Consider the following 17,247-nt stretch of genomic DNA (forward strand, 5'->3'; position numbering starts at 1 on the left):
TAAATTTTATATTTTTCAATAAAATCTAATTACAAAATCTTTATTCGAGGTTATACAATGTTCATAGCACAATGTGTAGCAAAGTCTCATCGTCACCCTCCGTTTGTTTTTCTTATACTGCAAATTTTACAAATCTCCAAAACCGTAATAAAAGGAAACCAAAACCCAAAAAGCATTGTAAAAGGCAAACACGAGAAGAACAGAGATTTTTTAAGTTTCAACAAACCAAAGAGAACTTTTTTATCTTACACAAACCAAAAAAACCAAGATATCAACTTAATCTGACTTCTCCACTTGCGTGTACTTCCTTTACAGTTTTGTCGTATTCATCTTCATCGTCTTCTTCTTCTTCCACTTCCTCCTCTTCTTCCTCCTCCACGTCTTCTGCATCTTCCTCTTTTCCTTCTGCACCTCCCCAGCCAAAACCTCCAATGGATCGAGAAACCGGAGGTGGCGTTTTGGCGTCAGCCACTATCTTCATGATCTCTTCAGCTGTCTGGAAGGAAAAGGTTGGGTTCTCTTTTCTGAAATATGTAGCTTGAGCTGTCTCTGTGAGTTCCCTTGGCAAGTTCTTCAGGAACCATGGGTGTTTCTTGATCTCAGCAATAGTAATCCTCTGCAAAAACAAGCAAGTAGCTCAATTGTCAATTAAGACCATACTCTGAAAACATTTTTGCTTGGGTGAATTGGTGACAAATATATATACCTTGAGAGAATTGGCAACAAATATCCGGGAAAGGAGATGTTTACAATCCTGTGAGATATGGACGTAGTCCGGGATCTTGTATTGAACAGCCATGATTTTCTGTATAACAAAATCGCACAATGATGAATAGGATGTAGCCTACTTACAAGCGAGATATGCAAAAACATGAAACAGAAACCTACTTGTATTGTTTTCCTGAAGTTTTTGGGGTCTTCCTGGTCTTCAAATGGGTATGCTCCAACCAGCATGACATAGAGAGTCACACCACAAGACCATACATCAGCCATCTAAGAGAGGAAATATTAATCTTAGTGGCTTCCACGAGGATAACTTTACATATTCAAAATCAAACAAAAGTAGAGAGCATGACAAGTTTCATCGAAACCAATTGATTTGTGCAAGTTCTTTGCACTGTGCGTGATGCTTGTCATTACCTTGCCATCATATTCTCTCCGAGAAAGGACCTCAGGTGCAATATACGCTGGAGTTCCAACTGTTGATTTGGGCCTAGAGTGTAGCAAAGAGGACTACAAAAGAAGAAGAACAAAACGCTTGAAAATGCTTTTCCCACAAAGGTGAAGAACAAAAGAGAATCTCACAAACAAGGTCAAAAAACTTGGATGTTTTCTTTATAGTGCCAAGAAAAACCTTGGAATAACCAAAATCACAGATTTTCAGACGTGGAGCAGGGCTGCCATCCAGGAGCGTGTTCTCGAGCTTCAGATCTCTATGACATATTTGCTGAGAGACAAAAATGGGCACAAGATTGATAAACAAAACGATTTCAAAACATTAAAGGGATAAGTAAATCTGTTAATGTAATTCTCTCTGCCTTACCATAGCATGGCAATAGCTAACACCTGATATAAGTTGCTGGAAGAAATATCTTGCCTGAAAACGAGACAAAAGAACAAAACTTAGAAAGACCATACAGAACTCCGAAACATATCCTAAATATTATATCAGGAGAAGACGCCAGGAACTCAAAATGACAAATCTCACCTCATCCTCGCTAAATCTTCCAGCAGTACATATACGTTCGAAGAGCTCACCACCAGCAGCATATTCCATAGCAATGGCAAGATGAGTTGGAGTCAACACCACCTGTAAAACCCACACCGATCAGAGATGGAAAAGTTATAAGATTTATCAACTTCATCACCACCCAATGTCAAAACAGTAAGAGAAATTCACTAAACCTCCTTAAAACGAATGATATTCGGATGACGAAGTGATCGGTGATTAATGATCTCTCTTGCCACGTTCTCATCAATCTGTTATCAAAAAAAACAACAACAAAGCCAATATACTCACTCTACAACTCTAATAATTGTAAAAAATCCACTTTTTATTATGCACAAAACACCAAGCTATTCTTTATTTATGCTAATCTGGGGGGGGGGGGGGGGGGGGGGGGATAAGAAAGGATTATTTATTACCTTAGGACCACGCTCGATGTACTTCATGGCAACAAGTTCCTTGGAGTTTTTAACCTTCATGAGCCTGGCCACACCAAAATTCCCAGCACCGATGTCTTTCACCAGCTCGTACTTGTCCATATATCTCGAAAAATCAGACAACCCTAAAAAAAAAAAAATTCCAAACAGAGACAAAACAGAAAGAAAAAGAATCTCCCTTTTAAAAAAAGCTCTCTCCAAGAAGTAGAAGAAGAAGCCCTAGTAGCCAGCTCAGAATTAAAATTCACGTGAAATCATAGAAAGAAACAAAGACAGGAAAACAAAGACAGTATCCCAAAATCAAATGATGCGAATCCGAGATCTCGCGATTCGCTAAAGAAAGAAAGGAAATAGAGATGAGATGACGATTAGGAAAGGTTCAATCTTTTTTTTTTTTTTTTTTTTTTTTTTTTTTTTTGGAGATTTGGAGGATAGATAGATTGAAGAGATTTCAAGGCAAAGCGAAGAATAATCGACCTTTCTTTCTTTCGTGTTTTGTTGCAATTTTTTTTTTTTTTTCTTTTTTCAGAGAATAATGATGAGTATAAATTAATAAAGAATATCCACGGCTAAGCTTGAACTCTTCTCAGCATGATATGCTTTTTAAAATTTTATTTATTTTAAAATTAATTAGGGGATTGATATGAAACGATATTAGATTTTTTTTTCTAAAATAAAAATAAAATGCGGGACCCACAAGTTTCCAATGCTATCCATACATGTTTCCCATGCTCATTCGATTGCCCTTGTTATTACGTTCATAATGTTACCAATGACCATATCAATCTATTTCACGTTACTAAATTCTTCTGTAAGCAACAAAAAAATTTCTATATGCTGCTGTAAACAACAACAAAATTTCCCAGCAGCTTAATAATTTTCTACCATAGTCATTTTACTACAAGATTTTGTAACTCAGTACAAGTAAACCGTATATTTTGCTCGAAATTATACATTAGTCTGTGCACGTTGCCATTGTTCACATGTAACAACAACATACATAGCTGCTGCTTGCGGAGAGGAATTGACCAACCGACGACCGTTCGTTTTTATGTATGGGCTTTTTAGCTGTTTTACGTTTTTTTTTTGTTTTACGTCCATAGGCCCGCCCAATTGATCGAGTAATAACAAAAAAAACAACAAGAAAAACACATAAGTTGTGTAAAAGCCTTATAATTATTATTATTTTTTCTATTACCCAAAAATCTCATCAAAGTGAAAACACTGAGCTGAGGATCTCTCTCTCTCTCGATATCGTCGGGTCTCTCGCTCCCCCCCCCCCTCTTCCCTCAGATCTGATCGTCCGCCGGTTTTCACGATGCCGTCTTCCTCCGCCTCTGTCTCCGTCTTCTTACTTCTTCTCGTTTCCCTTCTCGCTCCTACGTTCGCATCCGATTCAGATCACAAGGTAATATGACTCAGATCTCTAGCCGTTTTTGTTTTAATGCAAGCTCCACTCTTGAGTAATGTGTCCCTAGATCTTGTGATTTGCATGGTGCTTCCGATTGATTTAGTGGATCTGTTCGTTTTCGGATGGATAGGATCCTCGAGCTTCCATCCAATTTCTTCTTCGTTGCTAAGTATTTGAGTCTTTTTTTGTTTTTTGAATTCCTTAACTATGTGATATTAGGTTTTGCTATGGGATTGAGATTCTCGTTTTGTTTGATACTCAAAACCCCCAGCTTATGAACGTGGTAGTTTATTGGATGTTCAAACAATGACTTATGTTATTGAGTGGCATCTAATTTATTGTTTCCCCTCTGTGATCTCCAAAGCGAATTTTAAAAGCAGTTGAAGTGAGATATACATTTGTCCCGTATATAGATCTTATAGTTCTTACTTCCGAGATCTAAAATGTGTAAACAAATTTTCCAATTTGATATTGAAAGTGTCACACCTGCCCTCTTTTGTCTATGGTCAGTTTTAGCTCATATTAGTTCTTGCCTTTGTGATATTGGATATCATGAGATCCAGGGCTTCAATGCTTTTGCTCCTTCTGCCTCCTTACTCTCACAAGAACTGTCATAGTTAACTTTATGTACATGTAAATTTAATTCCAACTATTATTCTGCGTGAAAGATGATTGATAGAGGCGGATTATGCATTATTGCTAGCTCGATCTGTTAGCCTTATTAGAGGATTAGTCTTTATTTCTGTGGAACCAGAACTATAGTGAACAAATTATGAATGATGAAAATTTGATGTCATATCCTGAGTCGTTTGTGTGAAGACGTTTACTCTTGATTCTTCGAAATGATATTGCACTTAACCTTTTACCAATATCTATATGTCAACTGTCTAGGTTTGATATTCTTAGTTCTGTTCTCATTGATTAAGTATTTCGTTCGTACACCCTCTTTCTAGTTGATCCCATAAGCTTGTACATTTTTTTCATTTCTGTCAACTCAATGCTTCTGGAATTACCTTTTTTCAGTATCAAGCCGATGAGCAGGTTACCCTGTGGGTGAACAAAGTTGGCCCATATAACAATCCACAAGAAACATACAACTATTACAGTCTTCCGTTTTGTCGTCCATCTGCAAACAACGTTCACAAATGGGGTGGTCTTGGTGAAGTTCTTGGTGGAAATGAGCTGATTGACAGTGAAATTGCGATAAAGTTCTTGAGTATGTTGTAATTCTTATACTAGCTTCTGTTTCATACTAGTTATCTTACTTGTGCTCTAATTACTACATCTTTTCTGTTTTTTTCCACAGAGAATGTTGACAGAAACGTCATCTGTCCGCTTGAACTCGATGAAGCTAAGGTCAAGCATTTTAAAGATGCCATTGAATCTAGCTACTGGTTTGAATTTTTTATGGGTATGTTTCACATTTCCTTGTACACATTGCCGCTGAAATAGCATGAAAAGAAGAAGTTTTATTATTTCCAGAGAAAAGATGTAGCAGTTTCCTACTAAATAAAGTTTGGAAACATTTTCTATTTGCTTAGTTTGCTTTAGGTTCTTTTTCCATAATGCATATTTAAAATTCACTGTATTTTCTTCACTGCATTACCAATATCATTTATGGCTTTCTGAGTTGTAGGAGACTTTATTTTACATATGTTTACTATTTCGCACATTATGGAGCTGGAAAGGTATTTTCTTTGGATTGCTAACCTTATTTCTCATTTTTCTGTGCCATATCATTTGCGTGGACTTTCATCGGGTGGTTCTATCTTCAGATGATCTACCTTTGTGGGGTATGACCTTTGTATATTTACTTGAAACATCCAGTTTTCTTTTTTCAGTTTTAGATAGTTTTAACACTGTATCATTGCTGTTGTAGGCTTTGTGGGTGAGCTGCATCCTGACAAAAACAGTGAAAACGGCAAGCATGTCCTCTACACACATAAGAACATCGTTGTCAAATACAACAAAGACCAGGTTAGATGTCGCTACGCCATTAAGCATTAGTATGAAAATCATGTGTACTATATGCTGTGATCTTATTTATATATTTTTGATAGATCATTCATGTTAATCTCACTCAAGACAACCCAAGGCCATTAGAAGCAGGGAGAACAGTGGACCTGACGTATTCTGTGCAATGGATTCCAACGAATGTCACTTTTGCTCGCCGTTTTGACGTATATCTTGATTATCCGTTCTTTGAACACCAGGTAACTGTTAGCGTGCTCTGTATTAGTCCTTATTCCTTCTGTATTCTCTTTGATTTAAATTGGTTCACAGGGTTATAATGTATCACCCTGAATGCCCCATATGAAGCTTGTTCTTACAAAATTTAGCATATTTCTAAATTCCATCTCTTGAAGATTTCTGTTCTTGCTTTAGAAGCCTTCTAAGAGTTTTTTTCTTTCTTGCAGATCCACTGGTTCTCCATCTTTAACTCGTTTATGATGGTTATTTTCCTCACTGGGTTGGTCTCAATGATATTGATGAGGACTCTCAGAAATGATTATGCAAAGTATGCTCGAGAAGATGATGATCTTGAGAGCTTGGTGATGTCTCCTCAACTTCTATTTGTCAATTGGCAGTCTGTCCAACACTTCTTTCTTTATTTCTAAGTGCAAGGCTGTATACCACATCTAACATTAGAATTGTTGAGTGCAGGAACGGGATGTAAGTGAAGAATCTGGTTGGAAACTTGTGCACGGAGATGTCTTCAGGCCAGCAAGTAGTCTAGTTCTTCTCTCAGCTGTAGTTGGCACAGGTGCTCAGTTGGCGTTGCTGGTTCTTCTTGTCATATTAATGGCCATCGTGGGAACTCTCTACGTTGGGTATGTATGACACTTCATGTCACTTGCGACCAATCTTTTGTGCTGTTGTTTTTCCTATATTCTTTGTAGTATTTTTGATATGCTTGTAAATTTGGAAGTTGCTCACCTTGTATTCCAATTATTTCAGGAGAGGAGCTATCGTCACAACTTTCATAGTTTGCTATGCTCTGACTTCCTTTGTCTCTGGTTATGTGAGCGGTGGAATGTACTCAAGAAGCGGGGGTATGACTTACTCTACTTGGTGTACCACTCCAGTGTAGCTTTCCTTTCTAAATATTGAAGTAATTATAATGCTGGTTTATCAGGTAAACATTGGATCAAGTGCATGGTCCTCACGGCTTCGCTCTTCCCCTTTTTGTGCTTCGGAATTGGATTTCTTCTTAACACCATTGCCATATTCTATGGATCTCTTGCGGCTATTCCTTTTGGGACAATGGTGGTTGTGTTTGTAATTTGGGGTTTCATTTCCTTCCCTTTAGCCCTCCTTGGGACAGTCGTTGGAAGAAATTGGAGTGGTGCTCCAAACAATCCCTGCCGTGTGAAGACCATTCCACGTCCAATCCCTGAGAAAAAATGGTACTTGACTCCATCGGTTGTCTCCCTGATGGGAGGTTTGCTACCCTTTGGAAGCATCTTCATTGAGATGTACTTTGTCTTCACATCCTTTTGGAATTACAAGGTAAAAGTAGTTGCTTTTGATAAGAACAAAGCTATGAAACTGCTAACTCTTGCCAATTCAAACCAGAGAGATTTGATTTATGAGACTAGCCCCATCAGTAATTTTTGTCAATTCAAACCCTTCAAATCTAGCCCCATCAGTAATTTTTGTCCTCTCTACCTGCTCACAACTGCTACAACTAGGCTAGTTATAGTATACCTATAGCTAAAGTTTGAGAAGCTGAAGTAAATTTGATTGGCTATTTTCTGAAAGTTTTTTGTTTTGTTTGTTCTGGTTCGACAGGTCTACTATGTGTATGGATTCATGCTGCTGGTTTTTGTGATTCTAGTCATAGTGACGGTGTGTGTGACAATCGTGGGAACATATTTCTTGCTGAATGCAGAGAACTATCACTGGCAATGGACTTCCTTCTTCTCTGCTGCGTCGACGGCTGTCTATGTCTACTTATACTCTATCTATTACTACTACGTAAAGACCAAGATGTCTGGATTCTTCCAGACGAGTTTCTACTTTGGATACACCATGATGTTTTGTCTTGGCCTTGGAATCCTTTGCGGTGGGCTTACTCTCTCTCTCTCTCTCTCTATCTATCTATATATATATATATATATATATTCTATGCAAAACTAGCAGTTGGTGTTAATGATTTGACTAAACCCTGTTGTGAAAATTTTGGCAGGAGCTGTTGGATACTTGGGATCAAATCTGTTTGTAAGGAGGATCTACAGAAACATCAAGTGCGACTAGAAGAAGAGGTAAACGAAAAAAATGGAGATAACACATCCAATTAGAAGGAAGCTTCTTATGAGGTTATATATTATATTGAAGGAACATATATATATTCTTCAATGGGGGCTTTTTCTCTTTCATCTTCTTTTTTTCTTCCCTTTTTGGTAAGTGAATTGTTCTCTTTAGATTAGAATTGAGTGGTGTACTATACTACTACTACCTGTAATCTTTTTCCCCATCTTTTTTTTTTTTGGTTCGTATTTACTTCAATTCACTTAGATCATTGAATATGGTGTCCTTGGATAGAATCCTTTATTTTTGTATGTATACATCCCAGAATTTATGTGGTCACGTAGGATAATTTCACGGGAAAGAGGTTAAAAGCGAGGTATGGTCATGTGCTGGAACCTGGAAGACAGTAACTCTCGTGCTTATTATTAAGACTAGTAATAAAAGATGTAAAAAAAGGTGCGGATTCTGTTTCTTTCCATTATTTTTACAATTTGAAGCATATTCAGCAATTTCTTTGTAACCCACGCAACTCCGGAATCTTCCTAGTGCCGAATACTTGTCCCCAAGTCTAAACCACATATTGTACTCTCTAACCAACGAGATATTGCAACACATGCAAAACAACAGACACAGAGACAACCCTTCAAGAGGATAACACAAGAACCCACACATCGTATGCCACGTGGTAGATACACTTCCTTTATAATCCTCACCCCCTCGCACTTTCGACGCCATTTTCACAAGGCCACACACAACAGACTCTCACATAATCCGTAGAATTTTTTTATCATCTTTCAAGTTTCAACAATGGCTTCCAGTGCTCTCTCAGGCGCCATCGTAAGCACCTCTTTCCTCCGCCGTCAACAGACACCAATGAGCCTCAGATCTCTCCCAGCGGCCAACACACAATCCCTCTTCGGCCTCAAATCCTCCACCGCACGCGGCGGTCGCGTCACCGCCTACAAGGTCAAGTTCATCACACCGGAGGGCGAAAAAGAAGTGGAGTGCGCAAGTGACGTCTTCGTCCTCGACGCTGCAGAGGATGCCGGAATGGACTTGCCCTACTCATGCCGTGCCGGTGCTTGCTCGAGTTGCGTCGGGAAAGTGGTATCTGGCTCCGTTGACCAGTCGGAACAGAGCTTCTTAGACGATGAACAGATGGAAATGGGTTATGTCTTGACCTGTATGGCTTGGCCGACTTCTGATGTCGTCATCGAAACCCACAAAGAAGAAGAACTTGCTTAAATTTTTAAAGCTTTTTAATGAATGTGATCCCTTGTTGTATAAGCCATCTCTATTGTTACTTCACTAATGTCGCCCTAATTTGGTTCATCCTTATATAAGATCAATTAATAAATTTATATATCTTTGTTCTTTCAATTTTCTTGTTTCTTCTAAGAATGAATGTGAAAAAGATAAGCAGAAGGCGTATATTATTATTTTCGAATCTACAGAAGATAATATGTTGTAATCTAATAGAAGAGTCAAGCCCAAATGGCGAGTGCGGACATAAGTCCAGCTCCAAGGAACAACATTACATAAGACACAACTTGAAGCCTCACATTACAACTCATCCTTTTGCTTAGAAAATCAGCTGCGATGAGGTCCACCAGAGCCATGTACACCAGTATCCCAGCCGAGAGCGAGTCCAGTATGCCCTCAGTGACCAAAGCTCCTGGGCTATGCGAGTTGAAAGACGAAGCCACTGCTGTTCCAATCCCGATACCTACCGGTGTGGTTAAGGCGAAGAAGCAAGCCATTATGGTCGCTGATTTGTTCCTGAACTGTGCCTGAGAGATGCAGCCTCCTAGCGCAAATCCTTCAAAGAATTGGTGAAATGATAGAGCTGCAATGAGAGGCCTGATCGTGCATGGAGATTGTGATACACCAAGGGATAAACCGATGATGATTGAGTGCGACACAATGCCAAGCTCCAATATCTGCAATATCCATCATTACAAAGGGTTAGATAAATCGATAAGATGATGCATAGATCCCACACATTGCAAAGGAAGTGGAAACGATTTATACAAGCTAGCTTTTGAGGTTCTAGAAGTGTTTGTAAGCCTATTCTTAACACAAACACAAACACACAAGCTTCTACTTTGATATATGAATCACAAAACTGTGAAAGGGATACGAGATTTCAAACCTGAGAAACAACAACATGCCTAGCTCCATTTTCAACATCAGAAATCCCATGCACATGCCCATGTCCATGTGAATGTCCTTGAGCATGTCCATCGCATGTACCATGGCCATTAGAGTGACTATGTCTATGATGAGCGGCATGAGCACGAATACCAACAATGTGAATCCCACCACCGTCTTCTTCACCAAAAACTTTGTTCTCATTTACTCTGTCCACAACGGGAACAACAGATGTCTCTTCACGACCACTGGCTTCACTAGCAGCCTGATTACTACTACTACTCTCTTGCTTCCTCTCATAGTACTGTGTCCCCATGAAATCAACAAGCAGAGTAACTAAAGCAGCAATCATTGCAAAGAAACCAGGAAAAGGAAACTTAGACCACGGATAATCAGGTAAACACGGATTACTCAGAGCTTCAGTGCCGCCTGCAAGCATATGGACAAAGCCAGTGGCGAGTATGACACCAGCTGCAAAAGCTTTAGCAGCTACAAATAGATTCCCTTCAGTTTGAAGAAACCGACGGTTCCGTCCAACGAGAGGTATGGCCACACCTGCAGCTCCAGCTAGTAGAATCGAAGCAATGGCTACAAACTTAAGGAGGAATGCAGCTGAATCGTCTCGACAAAGGTCTGATTCTCCAGCATCACAGAGGATTTTAGTGGTAGAAGAAGCCATTTCCTCGGGAACTATCTGCAAAATGGACTCTTTTGTTTTTTTTTTTTTTGGGGTCCATATAGCAACAGAGAACGCAATTCAGAATCTCAATTCTACATCAGATAAGAATAAATCAAGAACAGAGATCACAGTGAATTTTTGTAGGGTAAGTGTTCGATGAAATACCTGAGAGAGAATCTGTTTCTGATCCAAATGTGTATAGAGGAAACAATTTCCAAAGAACCTATAAAGAAAGAGCATAGAGAAGAGAATTATAAAGAATTGGAGAGACGGAGACGAATCCCAAGGGAGGGAGGAATTATCTAACATCGACGATGAACATGGGAACAACAAGAGTGTCTTCGTCTTCTCGGGATCAAGAAGAAGCAGAAAGGTGAGAGAGAGAGAGACTATAAAAAATAAAATATAAGAGAGAAATCGAAAAGAAGGCAACTTGGAGGAGGAGAAAGAGCGAAAGAGTGACGACATCGTCAGGGCGTTTGCGATTACGAATTGGGTTAGCTTAGCTCAGTGGCATGTTGAACACTCATGACGCGGATGTTAACAGAGCTTCCCCCAATCTTTGTCTATACTTAGCCATTATGTCGACATTTTCACGTTATTCTGTTTTTTTTCTCTCTCACTTTTATTTCTTTTTCTAAATAAAAAAAAAAAAAAAAACATAAAAGGAGTAATTTATGGAACTAAGCTCCCCATCTTCAATACTAGTATTATAAAGTATGTAGTGAGAATGTACGATTGTCTTTTTCGATGTAAAATGTTGTGATTGTAACATTTGTTTTTTTTCTTTTTGTTGTTGATATAATAATAACCTGTGATGGATTGATGATGCAATGTGGTAATGCATTTGATAATCTATATTAGTGCTAATGCAATGACGGTGTGATTTTTTTTTTTTTAGTATATAATGAAGTACAATTGAATGCAAATGCTTATTTCAATGGGGATGTTAAAGAAGTAAAAAAATATAAAAATATAAAAAATAAATAATGTAAGACAGAATGATTGCAACTTAATAACAAGTGTTTCTTTTGTCCAAAATATTCATTTTTTTTTTAACCATTTGTTCCACTTACCAACAAGCTGCCTCCTAAATCTTTTCGGTGTTTAGTATCACGGAGGCCAATCGGTACTATACCGTGTGGGTTTATGTGTTGGAGGCCAATCCAAGCAAATCATGACCAACAGTAGCTAAGAAAGTAGATACCAGAACACTGGAATTATCCACTTCGATTGCCATAAGTACCTTATTGAGTCATAGAATAGATATATGAGTTGACGTTTTCAAGTGAATTATCATGATTAATAAACTAGTTAGCCCCACCAAATTAGATAATTTAAAAGTAGAATTGAAAATAAAACTACATTTTGATGTTCATAATATTGGAATAATATATATAGGAATAATATATTTGTAGTACTGATACCCAAAAATAAATTAGAACAAGTTAGATAATAAAAAATTTAAATATTTCATCATATTTTTAAAACAAAAATATCACGTACAACACCTCTCCAAGGCTTATCCAAATAACACGGACCAACGGCTATTTTGCTATCGAATGGACTTGGCCCTATAGACCCAAATCAGATTAGAGATTGTTTTCTGTAAGCAAAGTTCGTTTTGTTGTTTTAGCTCCGATTAATATTTCCCTAAACCAAAGTAAAACGACCAAAAGACTGCTTAATATCGGAATGACCAAACAAAAGAAGATTTTTTGTTTTTTTTTTGTTTTTTTTTTTTATGACTCAGAAGTGATCTTAAAGGACCAAGGCGACTTGGTTCAAAAGAAGATTTTTACTTTTGTTAAACGTATTCTTGTATGTGTGTATGTCAAGTAATTTACAACTTAACGAAGCTTCTAAAAGCGGAGATAGTATCAAGTCCTCCTAAACAACTCAAGAAGTGTTTCTCCAGCATCACCATTCTCATCACTCCCACTTCCCCTCCTTCCATTATCTTCCTCCCCTTCTATCTCAATCTCAATCTCATCGTTTAAAGGTGGCACCGAACCAATGTTATTGAATGTTTCAGACAGATATTCTTCGACCCTCGAGGTGTATTCCTCTTGAGGACTGCTCGATGAAGCTGCTGCTCCGAATATAGACTCTGCTTGGTCTACAGAGTTTATGGTAATTTGATTCAGTGAAGTCATCGACGAGCTCCTCGACAATGTCCCTACTGTCATCTCGTCTCTCTCGTCTATTGTTGCTGTATCTAGAGAACACACTGATCTTGTCTGCTTTGACCTCTCTTTCACTCTCTTGCACCAGCTGTGAAGTGAGTCTCTTACGCTCTCTGCTATCACAGCTTTCTTGTGCCGAGATCCCATCTGTTCAGGTGAATCCATAAAATTTATGAACGATGTTAAGTCATAGACCTGTGAATAGGCTTTCAGATTATGGAACTTGTAGATTTATATGATAAGTTTTGACGAACCTGAGTGACGATTACGTTGAGAGGCACAGTGCCATAACTACACCAGAACTGAACGAGAACCCTGCATTCACCAGAAAATAAAAACCCTTAGAGACAGGTGGTTGCTGCAAATTGTTATGTATTTGGAAACGCACCCAGAAATTAGCCGGCTTGATATCATCACATGGTTCTTCATGAAGCAAGATCTTTCCTTGATTCCCCACTTATATACGAAATGAAGGGTTTTTCAGAAATAGAAAACTTCACATATAAGGATTGATGCCAGTATTTTTATAAGGTGGCCTTACCAAGAACCAGATGAACGTTGCCATCTCAAACGCATTCTGTATTACCAGGAAATATGTAAGGATCATGTCTGTGAATAAACAAAAATCATGGCTCATGGCTTGTAAAAAACTGGGAAAGAAAAACTCATTACCTGAAAAATGATAAACTGTATCAACCGCAGCAGAATTTCTGGTTTCCCAAACCAGAAGAGTCCGTCACGTGGTTTGACTTGAGCCCCATTAGTTGTGCCTGTCTGCTGCTCCTTAACCTCGAGAGCAAGCTTCGAGACAACGTGCTCTAGTTTGGTTCCAACCAACATGACAAGCTTAAACAACAAACAAATACAAACACATTCTCTGAGTGTTTATGAATTTCAAGCTTTTTACTTATTCTTGCTTTGTTACTTACAATGGCAGGGATGAATGATAACCAAAAGTACATATTCAGGCCTGCAATGAAACTACCGAATTAGTAAAGACAAGGCTTAAATATGGAGATACAAATTTCAATGTACTTTGTTTTTATGTAACCGATGAGTTACCATGAACATTTATGCAGATGCATACTATAGCGTAAACCCAAAGCGGCCAGCTGTTGATTCATCAAGAAACATGCATCAGTCCCATTCTGTGACCCCTTATGAAATCTTCTGAAAACAGTTGAATAAAGAGTCTTTGATAAACTTCATTTCTAAGAAACGCCTACCTAATTCCTACAATGCCATGAAACTCATCTTCCATCGTCCGTACCATATACATATGGAAGTTGTATGTAAATGGCAAGTTATGTTTCTGAAATTTCAAAGTAATGAAGAACGGATTCAGTACACAAATCATGCCAGCTACCAGATTAAATGAGAAGTTTTGAGAACAAAGATACTAAGATCAACCTTCACTCCAGAAAAGTAGTACATAAGTATATATGAAGGGAAAGACTGAGAAACGAGATAAAGAAGGTACTATGTTACTCACAGTGAGGAAACCTAACCGAAGTGCGAAGTAGTCAGACTTTCGTATAGAGCCTCTAAATTGCCGCAAGAAACAAAGCTGCAATGCAAACATATATTTTACAGCTGGAGAAATGCCGTAAAAAATAGATTCTGAAGAAACATGTAATAATGGAGATATGAAACTTTTTGAAAACTATACAGCTTAAGGTAAAAGCATGGGGAGTTACCATCCAAATGAGAAAACGATTGTTACTCCAGGGATGAGAGGCATGATGGAAGACAAACGTAGCCTGACGCTTCATCACCTTGGTCTTCTTTGCTGTTGAACAAAGTCAAGAAGACAAGGGTATATATGAGTAACAACGAAAGCATCCTAAGTGTTAAGGAAAATCTGTAACAATGAATTATCTGTTTGTGAAAAAACGGAAATCACAGACAAGATAGCCTGTACGTCTCTTCCCAACCCAGTTCATGTCAATCCTGTATAAGTGATAATACTTGGCTAGAAAGGGTTTATTTTTTCCCTATATCTGTATCTATAATAGTTCAGTGTCTTAGACCTGCTAGTTAAGATGAAGAGAATTTTGCAAATGCTGCATAAAAGCATCACCACAGCTCAAGCGAGTTCATGAATGAACAACCTATGTATACTGAACATAGTCCTAGTCTCATGCTGCTCCTAATACTAAGGTAACTGAGTCCCGCATGTGCTTTTATTTGAAGGAGAGACAGACATGTCTTGTTATTTACCATGGATATCTGATTCAGCCATGATGATCGCTTGGGTTTCCCATTTTCTCCAACTGTAAATCTGTGATAAAAAGACAACACTGTTTCAGATTGTATTGATCTGTTCGTCTGTATAATCTTAACAAAGCTCTTTGTACACAAATGTTAATATCGATGGTTTTCCCTCAATATATAAATTGAAGATACAATCTATTGACATAACTTAAGAGCACAAAATATTTTTGATCATAGAGGGTTCTCTACATACTCTAAACATGAAGATGAAGGTTATAGTGTACAGTATATGTCGATTGTCTTCCCCTCGAGAAACATAGAAATACCCAAGAGTATAATTGTAACACAATTTGAAGATTCAGGAGCTAGAAAGTGTACCTTGCTCATGGCTAAACCGATGGCAATGCCACTGTACAGAACATGAGTGATACCCAGGACAAACAAGAATCTTAGGAGTTGTTCGAGGCCCTCATACGACACAAATGGTTCACGGCCCTGACATTGGATCCAAAAACTAGTTCAGCAATTATTAAAGGTCAAACGGAAAAGAGGCTTTAAAGTTGATATATAAGTAGACAACTAGACATTTACATGACCACATTGATGAGAGGCTTCATGTATTCCGTGATGAGGTAAGGAAGTGTTGTTTGTAGAAGGTGTGTGTTCCAGAAGAACTTTCTTATGGATTCCGTAGTCCTCTTCGGAGCAAATGTAGAATTTACTATTGAAAAGGGAGGAGTTTACACAGATTTCTGATATCCATCTCGCGCTTTGTGACAACAGCAGTGATATAAGTCCCAGCAACATCAACTCTACCGAGAAAAATTTCACAAGTCAAAATCAAACCAAAAGAAAAAGAAAGCATCTTTACTATTTCTAGCAAAATTTATAAGCGCCGCAGCTTCACCACGGGTATATTTGACATACCCTCTTTCATCTTCTCAAGCGAAGTAAAAAGTGCCTTTCTTCTAGTCTTCTTTAACCACTGAAATACACGAACACAAACACAAAAGTCCATGAATAAACTCGTCCATTAAATTTCTCACTTTCTAGTACCCATTCTCAGAAAAAACATGTGCTGTACACTAATCAAAGAAAGAAAGAGACTTTATAGACATATATGTCAATTAACAAACTCGTGCATAAAAATTCTCACTTTCAAGTACCCATTCTCAGATTAAAACGTGTTCTGTTCACTAATCAAAGAAAGAAAGAGACTTTAGTACCCCAACCAAGTGCAGAAAACTCATAAAACACTTTTTTACTCACACTCATGTTTTTCTGAGCTGAGCATTTCAACAAACACATAGTATGCATAAAGCATAAAACTAAAAAAAACCAAAAAAACCAAAAAAACCTCACCTTGCCAAATCTGTAAATGGCTCGTTCAACGAGAAAGCAAACAAAGATCAAAACAGTAACAACGGAAGCAACAGAGTAAGTCGGCGTCTCTGCAAGAGACCTCCCTTCTTTCATCATATGCTCCATCTCCGGAGAAGAGATCTTCCGGGAAAGTCGCAAGAACAAACTTTTCTCCCGAGAAAAAAGGAGAATCGATCTGCATCTGTGATTACGAGAAGAGGGAGTAGTAATAAAAAGTTTAGCTTTTTATATATATATATATATATATATTTTTGCTTAAAATAAAAAAATATAGTCAAAGAGAAGAAGAAGAGAAAGCTCATGGAATGCTGTACCAAGTAGAAACCATAGCACATGGTTGCTTCCTCGTCTTTCTCCAACGGTCTCTTCTCTTTCTTTATTCATTTGCTTTCAATTAATGCTTCTCATGTGCTCTTCCCCCTAAATGTCGTTAAAAGAACCTAAACTTAATAATGCAATTCAATAGCCGGACTTGACCGGCCGGTTCAATCATATATCGATGATAACAGAGTCCGGTTTGATTATCTAAATCGGTTTATCAGGAGAGTTTCAATCAATCATTGTCCGAATTAAATGGAATATTAAATTAGTAGGATCAGATATCAAACCACATTTAGGCCATTTCATACAATTTTATTACAAACCAAATTTATAGCAGCAATCTACATCTACTATGAACCCTATCACAATCTACCAGCAACAACTCAACCGATCATTTACTAATCGGTTAATGTTAGACTTTACGTGTACCTTTTAAACTGAGTAGTGATGACTGTTTACTAAGATTAGATAACTATAAAATACGTGTA

At 37.9% G+C, this 17,247-nt stretch overlaps 5 protein-coding genes across 7 annotated transcripts; 2 read left to right on the plus strand and 3 right to left on the minus strand.

The window, feature by feature from the left end:
• Positions 1 to 4: 4 nt before the first annotated feature.
• Positions 5 to 2,799, minus strand: LOC104739728 (serine/threonine-protein kinase SRK2A). The gene is made up of 9 exons (XM_087484068.1): positions 2,146 to 2,799; positions 1,906 to 1,980; positions 1,709 to 1,810; positions 1,544 to 1,597; positions 1,355 to 1,447; positions 1,141 to 1,233; positions 889 to 993; positions 707 to 805; positions 5 to 616 (listed from the first exon to the last, which is right to left on the minus strand). The coding sequence occupies exons 1-9, from the start codon at positions 2,263 to 2,265 to the stop codon at positions 272 to 274; spliced, it is 1,086 nt and encodes a 361-aa protein (XP_087340194.1). The 5' UTR covers positions 2,266 to 2,799; the 3' UTR covers positions 5 to 271.
• Positions 2,800 to 3,146: 347 nt separating this feature from the next.
• On the plus strand, positions 3,147 to 8,164 carry LOC104739729 (transmembrane 9 superfamily member 1). 2 transcript variants are annotated; one of them, XM_010460173.3, is made up of 12 exons: positions 3,345 to 3,571; positions 4,598 to 4,790; positions 4,881 to 4,985; positions 5,350 to 5,367; positions 5,454 to 5,551; positions 5,635 to 5,787; positions 5,992 to 6,126; positions 6,239 to 6,405; positions 6,533 to 6,627; positions 6,711 to 7,084; positions 7,367 to 7,640; positions 7,764 to 8,164. In XM_010460173.3, exons 1-12 carry the CDS (start codon positions 3,482 to 3,484, stop codon positions 7,829 to 7,831), a joined length of 1,770 nt encoding a protein of 589 aa, XP_010458475.1. In that variant the 5' UTR covers positions 3,345 to 3,481; the 3' UTR covers positions 7,832 to 8,164. The 2 variants fall into 2 exon arrangements, with proteins under 2 accessions (XP_087340195.1, XP_010458475.1); XM_087484069.1 differs by lacking the exon at positions 5,350 to 5,367 and having other exon boundaries at positions 3,147 to 3,571; positions 4,881 to 5,004.
• A 394-nt stretch (positions 8,165 to 8,558) lies between these two features.
• On the minus strand, positions 8,559 to 11,255 carry LOC104739731 (zinc transporter 4, chloroplastic). Its single transcript, XM_010460175.3, has 4 exons — positions 10,963 to 11,255; positions 10,821 to 10,878; positions 9,978 to 10,684; positions 8,559 to 9,765 (listed from the first exon to the last, which is right to left on the minus strand). The coding sequence occupies exons 1-4, from the start codon at positions 10,975 to 10,977 to the stop codon at positions 9,310 to 9,312; spliced, it is 1,236 nt and encodes a 411-aa protein (XP_010458477.1). The 5' UTR covers positions 10,978 to 11,255; the 3' UTR covers positions 8,559 to 9,309.
• On the plus strand, positions 8,633 to 9,205 carry LOC104739730 (ferredoxin-1, chloroplastic). The gene has a single exon (XM_010460174.3). It carries the CDS (start codon positions 8,633 to 8,635, stop codon positions 9,068 to 9,070), a length of 438 nt encoding a protein of 145 aa, XP_010458476.1. The 3' UTR covers positions 9,071 to 9,205.
• A 1,179-nt stretch (positions 11,256 to 12,434) lies between the features above and the next one.
• Positions 12,435 to 16,860, minus strand: LOC104739732 (MLO-like protein 4). 2 transcript variants are annotated; one of them, XM_010460177.2, is made up of 16 exons: positions 16,753 to 16,860; positions 16,418 to 16,619; positions 15,983 to 16,040; positions 15,647 to 15,867; positions 15,434 to 15,550; positions 15,062 to 15,122; positions 14,539 to 14,630; positions 14,334 to 14,408; positions 14,068 to 14,153; positions 13,904 to 13,953; positions 13,771 to 13,811; positions 13,514 to 13,687; positions 13,383 to 13,418; positions 13,230 to 13,297; positions 13,096 to 13,156; positions 12,435 to 12,988 (listed from the first exon to the last, which is right to left on the minus strand). In XM_010460177.2, the coding sequence occupies exons 2-16, from the start codon at positions 16,541 to 16,543 to the stop codon at positions 12,536 to 12,538; spliced, it is 1,719 nt and encodes a 572-aa protein (XP_010458479.2). In that variant the 5' UTR covers positions 16,544 to 16,619; positions 16,753 to 16,860; the 3' UTR covers positions 12,435 to 12,535. The 2 variants fall into 2 exon arrangements, with proteins under 2 accessions (XP_010458479.2, XP_087340197.1); XM_087484071.1 differs by lacking the exon at positions 16,753 to 16,860 and having other exon boundaries at positions 16,418 to 16,695.
• Positions 16,861 to 17,247: the final 387 nt, after the last annotated feature.

The sequence above is a fragment of the Camelina sativa genome, chromosome 14, assembly GCF_030686135.1.
Source record: "Camelina sativa cultivar CO46 ecotype springtype chromosome 14, ASM3068613v1".
NCBI classification, from domain to species: domain Eukaryota; kingdom Viridiplantae; phylum Streptophyta; class Magnoliopsida; order Brassicales; family Brassicaceae; genus Camelina; species Camelina sativa.

Excerpts from the sequence above, each read along its gene's own strand:
- LOC104739729 (XM_010460173.3), top strand. The coding sequence starts at position 3,482 with ATGCCGTCTTCCTCCGCCTCTGTCTCCGTCTTCTTACTTCTTCTCGTT. Across the intron at positions 3,572-4,597 it reads CATCCGATTCAGATCACAAG|TATCAAGCCGATGAGCAGGT; the intron begins GTAATATGACTC and ends ACCTTTTTTCAG. Across the intron at positions 4,791-4,880 it reads AATTGCGATAAAGTTCTTGA|AGAATGTTGACAGAAACGTC; the intron begins GTATGTTGTAAT and ends TTTTTTCCACAG.
- LOC104739730 (XM_010460174.3), top strand. The coding sequence starts at position 8,633 with ATGGCTTCCAGTGCTCTCTCAGGCGCCATCGTAAGCACCTCTTTCCTC.
- LOC104739732 (XM_010460177.2), bottom strand. The coding sequence starts at position 16,543 with ATGGAGCATATGATGAAAGAAGGGAGGTCTCTTGCAGAGACGCCGACT. Across the intron at positions 13,688-13,770 it reads TATCATTCATCCCTGCCATT|CTTGTCATGTTGGTTGGAAC; the intron begins GTAAGTAACAAA and ends TTGTTGTTTAAG. Across the intron at positions 12,989-13,095 it reads TCAACGTAATCGTCACTCAG|ATGGGATCTCGGCACAAGAA; the intron begins GTTCGTCAAAAC and ends TCACCTGAACAG.
- LOC104739728 (XM_087484068.1), bottom strand. The coding sequence starts at position 2,265 with ATGGACAAGTACGAGCTGGTGAAAGACATCGGTGCTGGGAATTTTGGT. Across the intron at positions 1,981-2,145 it reads ACATCGAGCGTGGTCCTAAG|ATTGATGAGAACGTGGCAAG; the intron begins GTAATAAATAAT and ends TTTTGATAACAG. Across the intron at positions 1,811-1,905 it reads ATATCATTCGTTTTAAGGAG|GTGGTGTTGACTCCAACTCA; the intron begins GTTTAGTGAATT and ends TGGGTTTTACAG.
- LOC104739731 (XM_010460175.3), bottom strand. Across the intron at positions 10,685-10,820 it reads AGAAACAGATTCTCTCTCAG|AGTCCATTTTGCAGATAGTT; the intron begins GTATTTCATCGA and ends AAAAAACAAAAG. Across the intron at positions 9,766-9,977 it reads GGCATGTTGTTGTTTCTCAG|ATATTGGAGCTTGGCATTGT; the intron begins GTTTGAAATCTC and ends TGGATATTGCAG.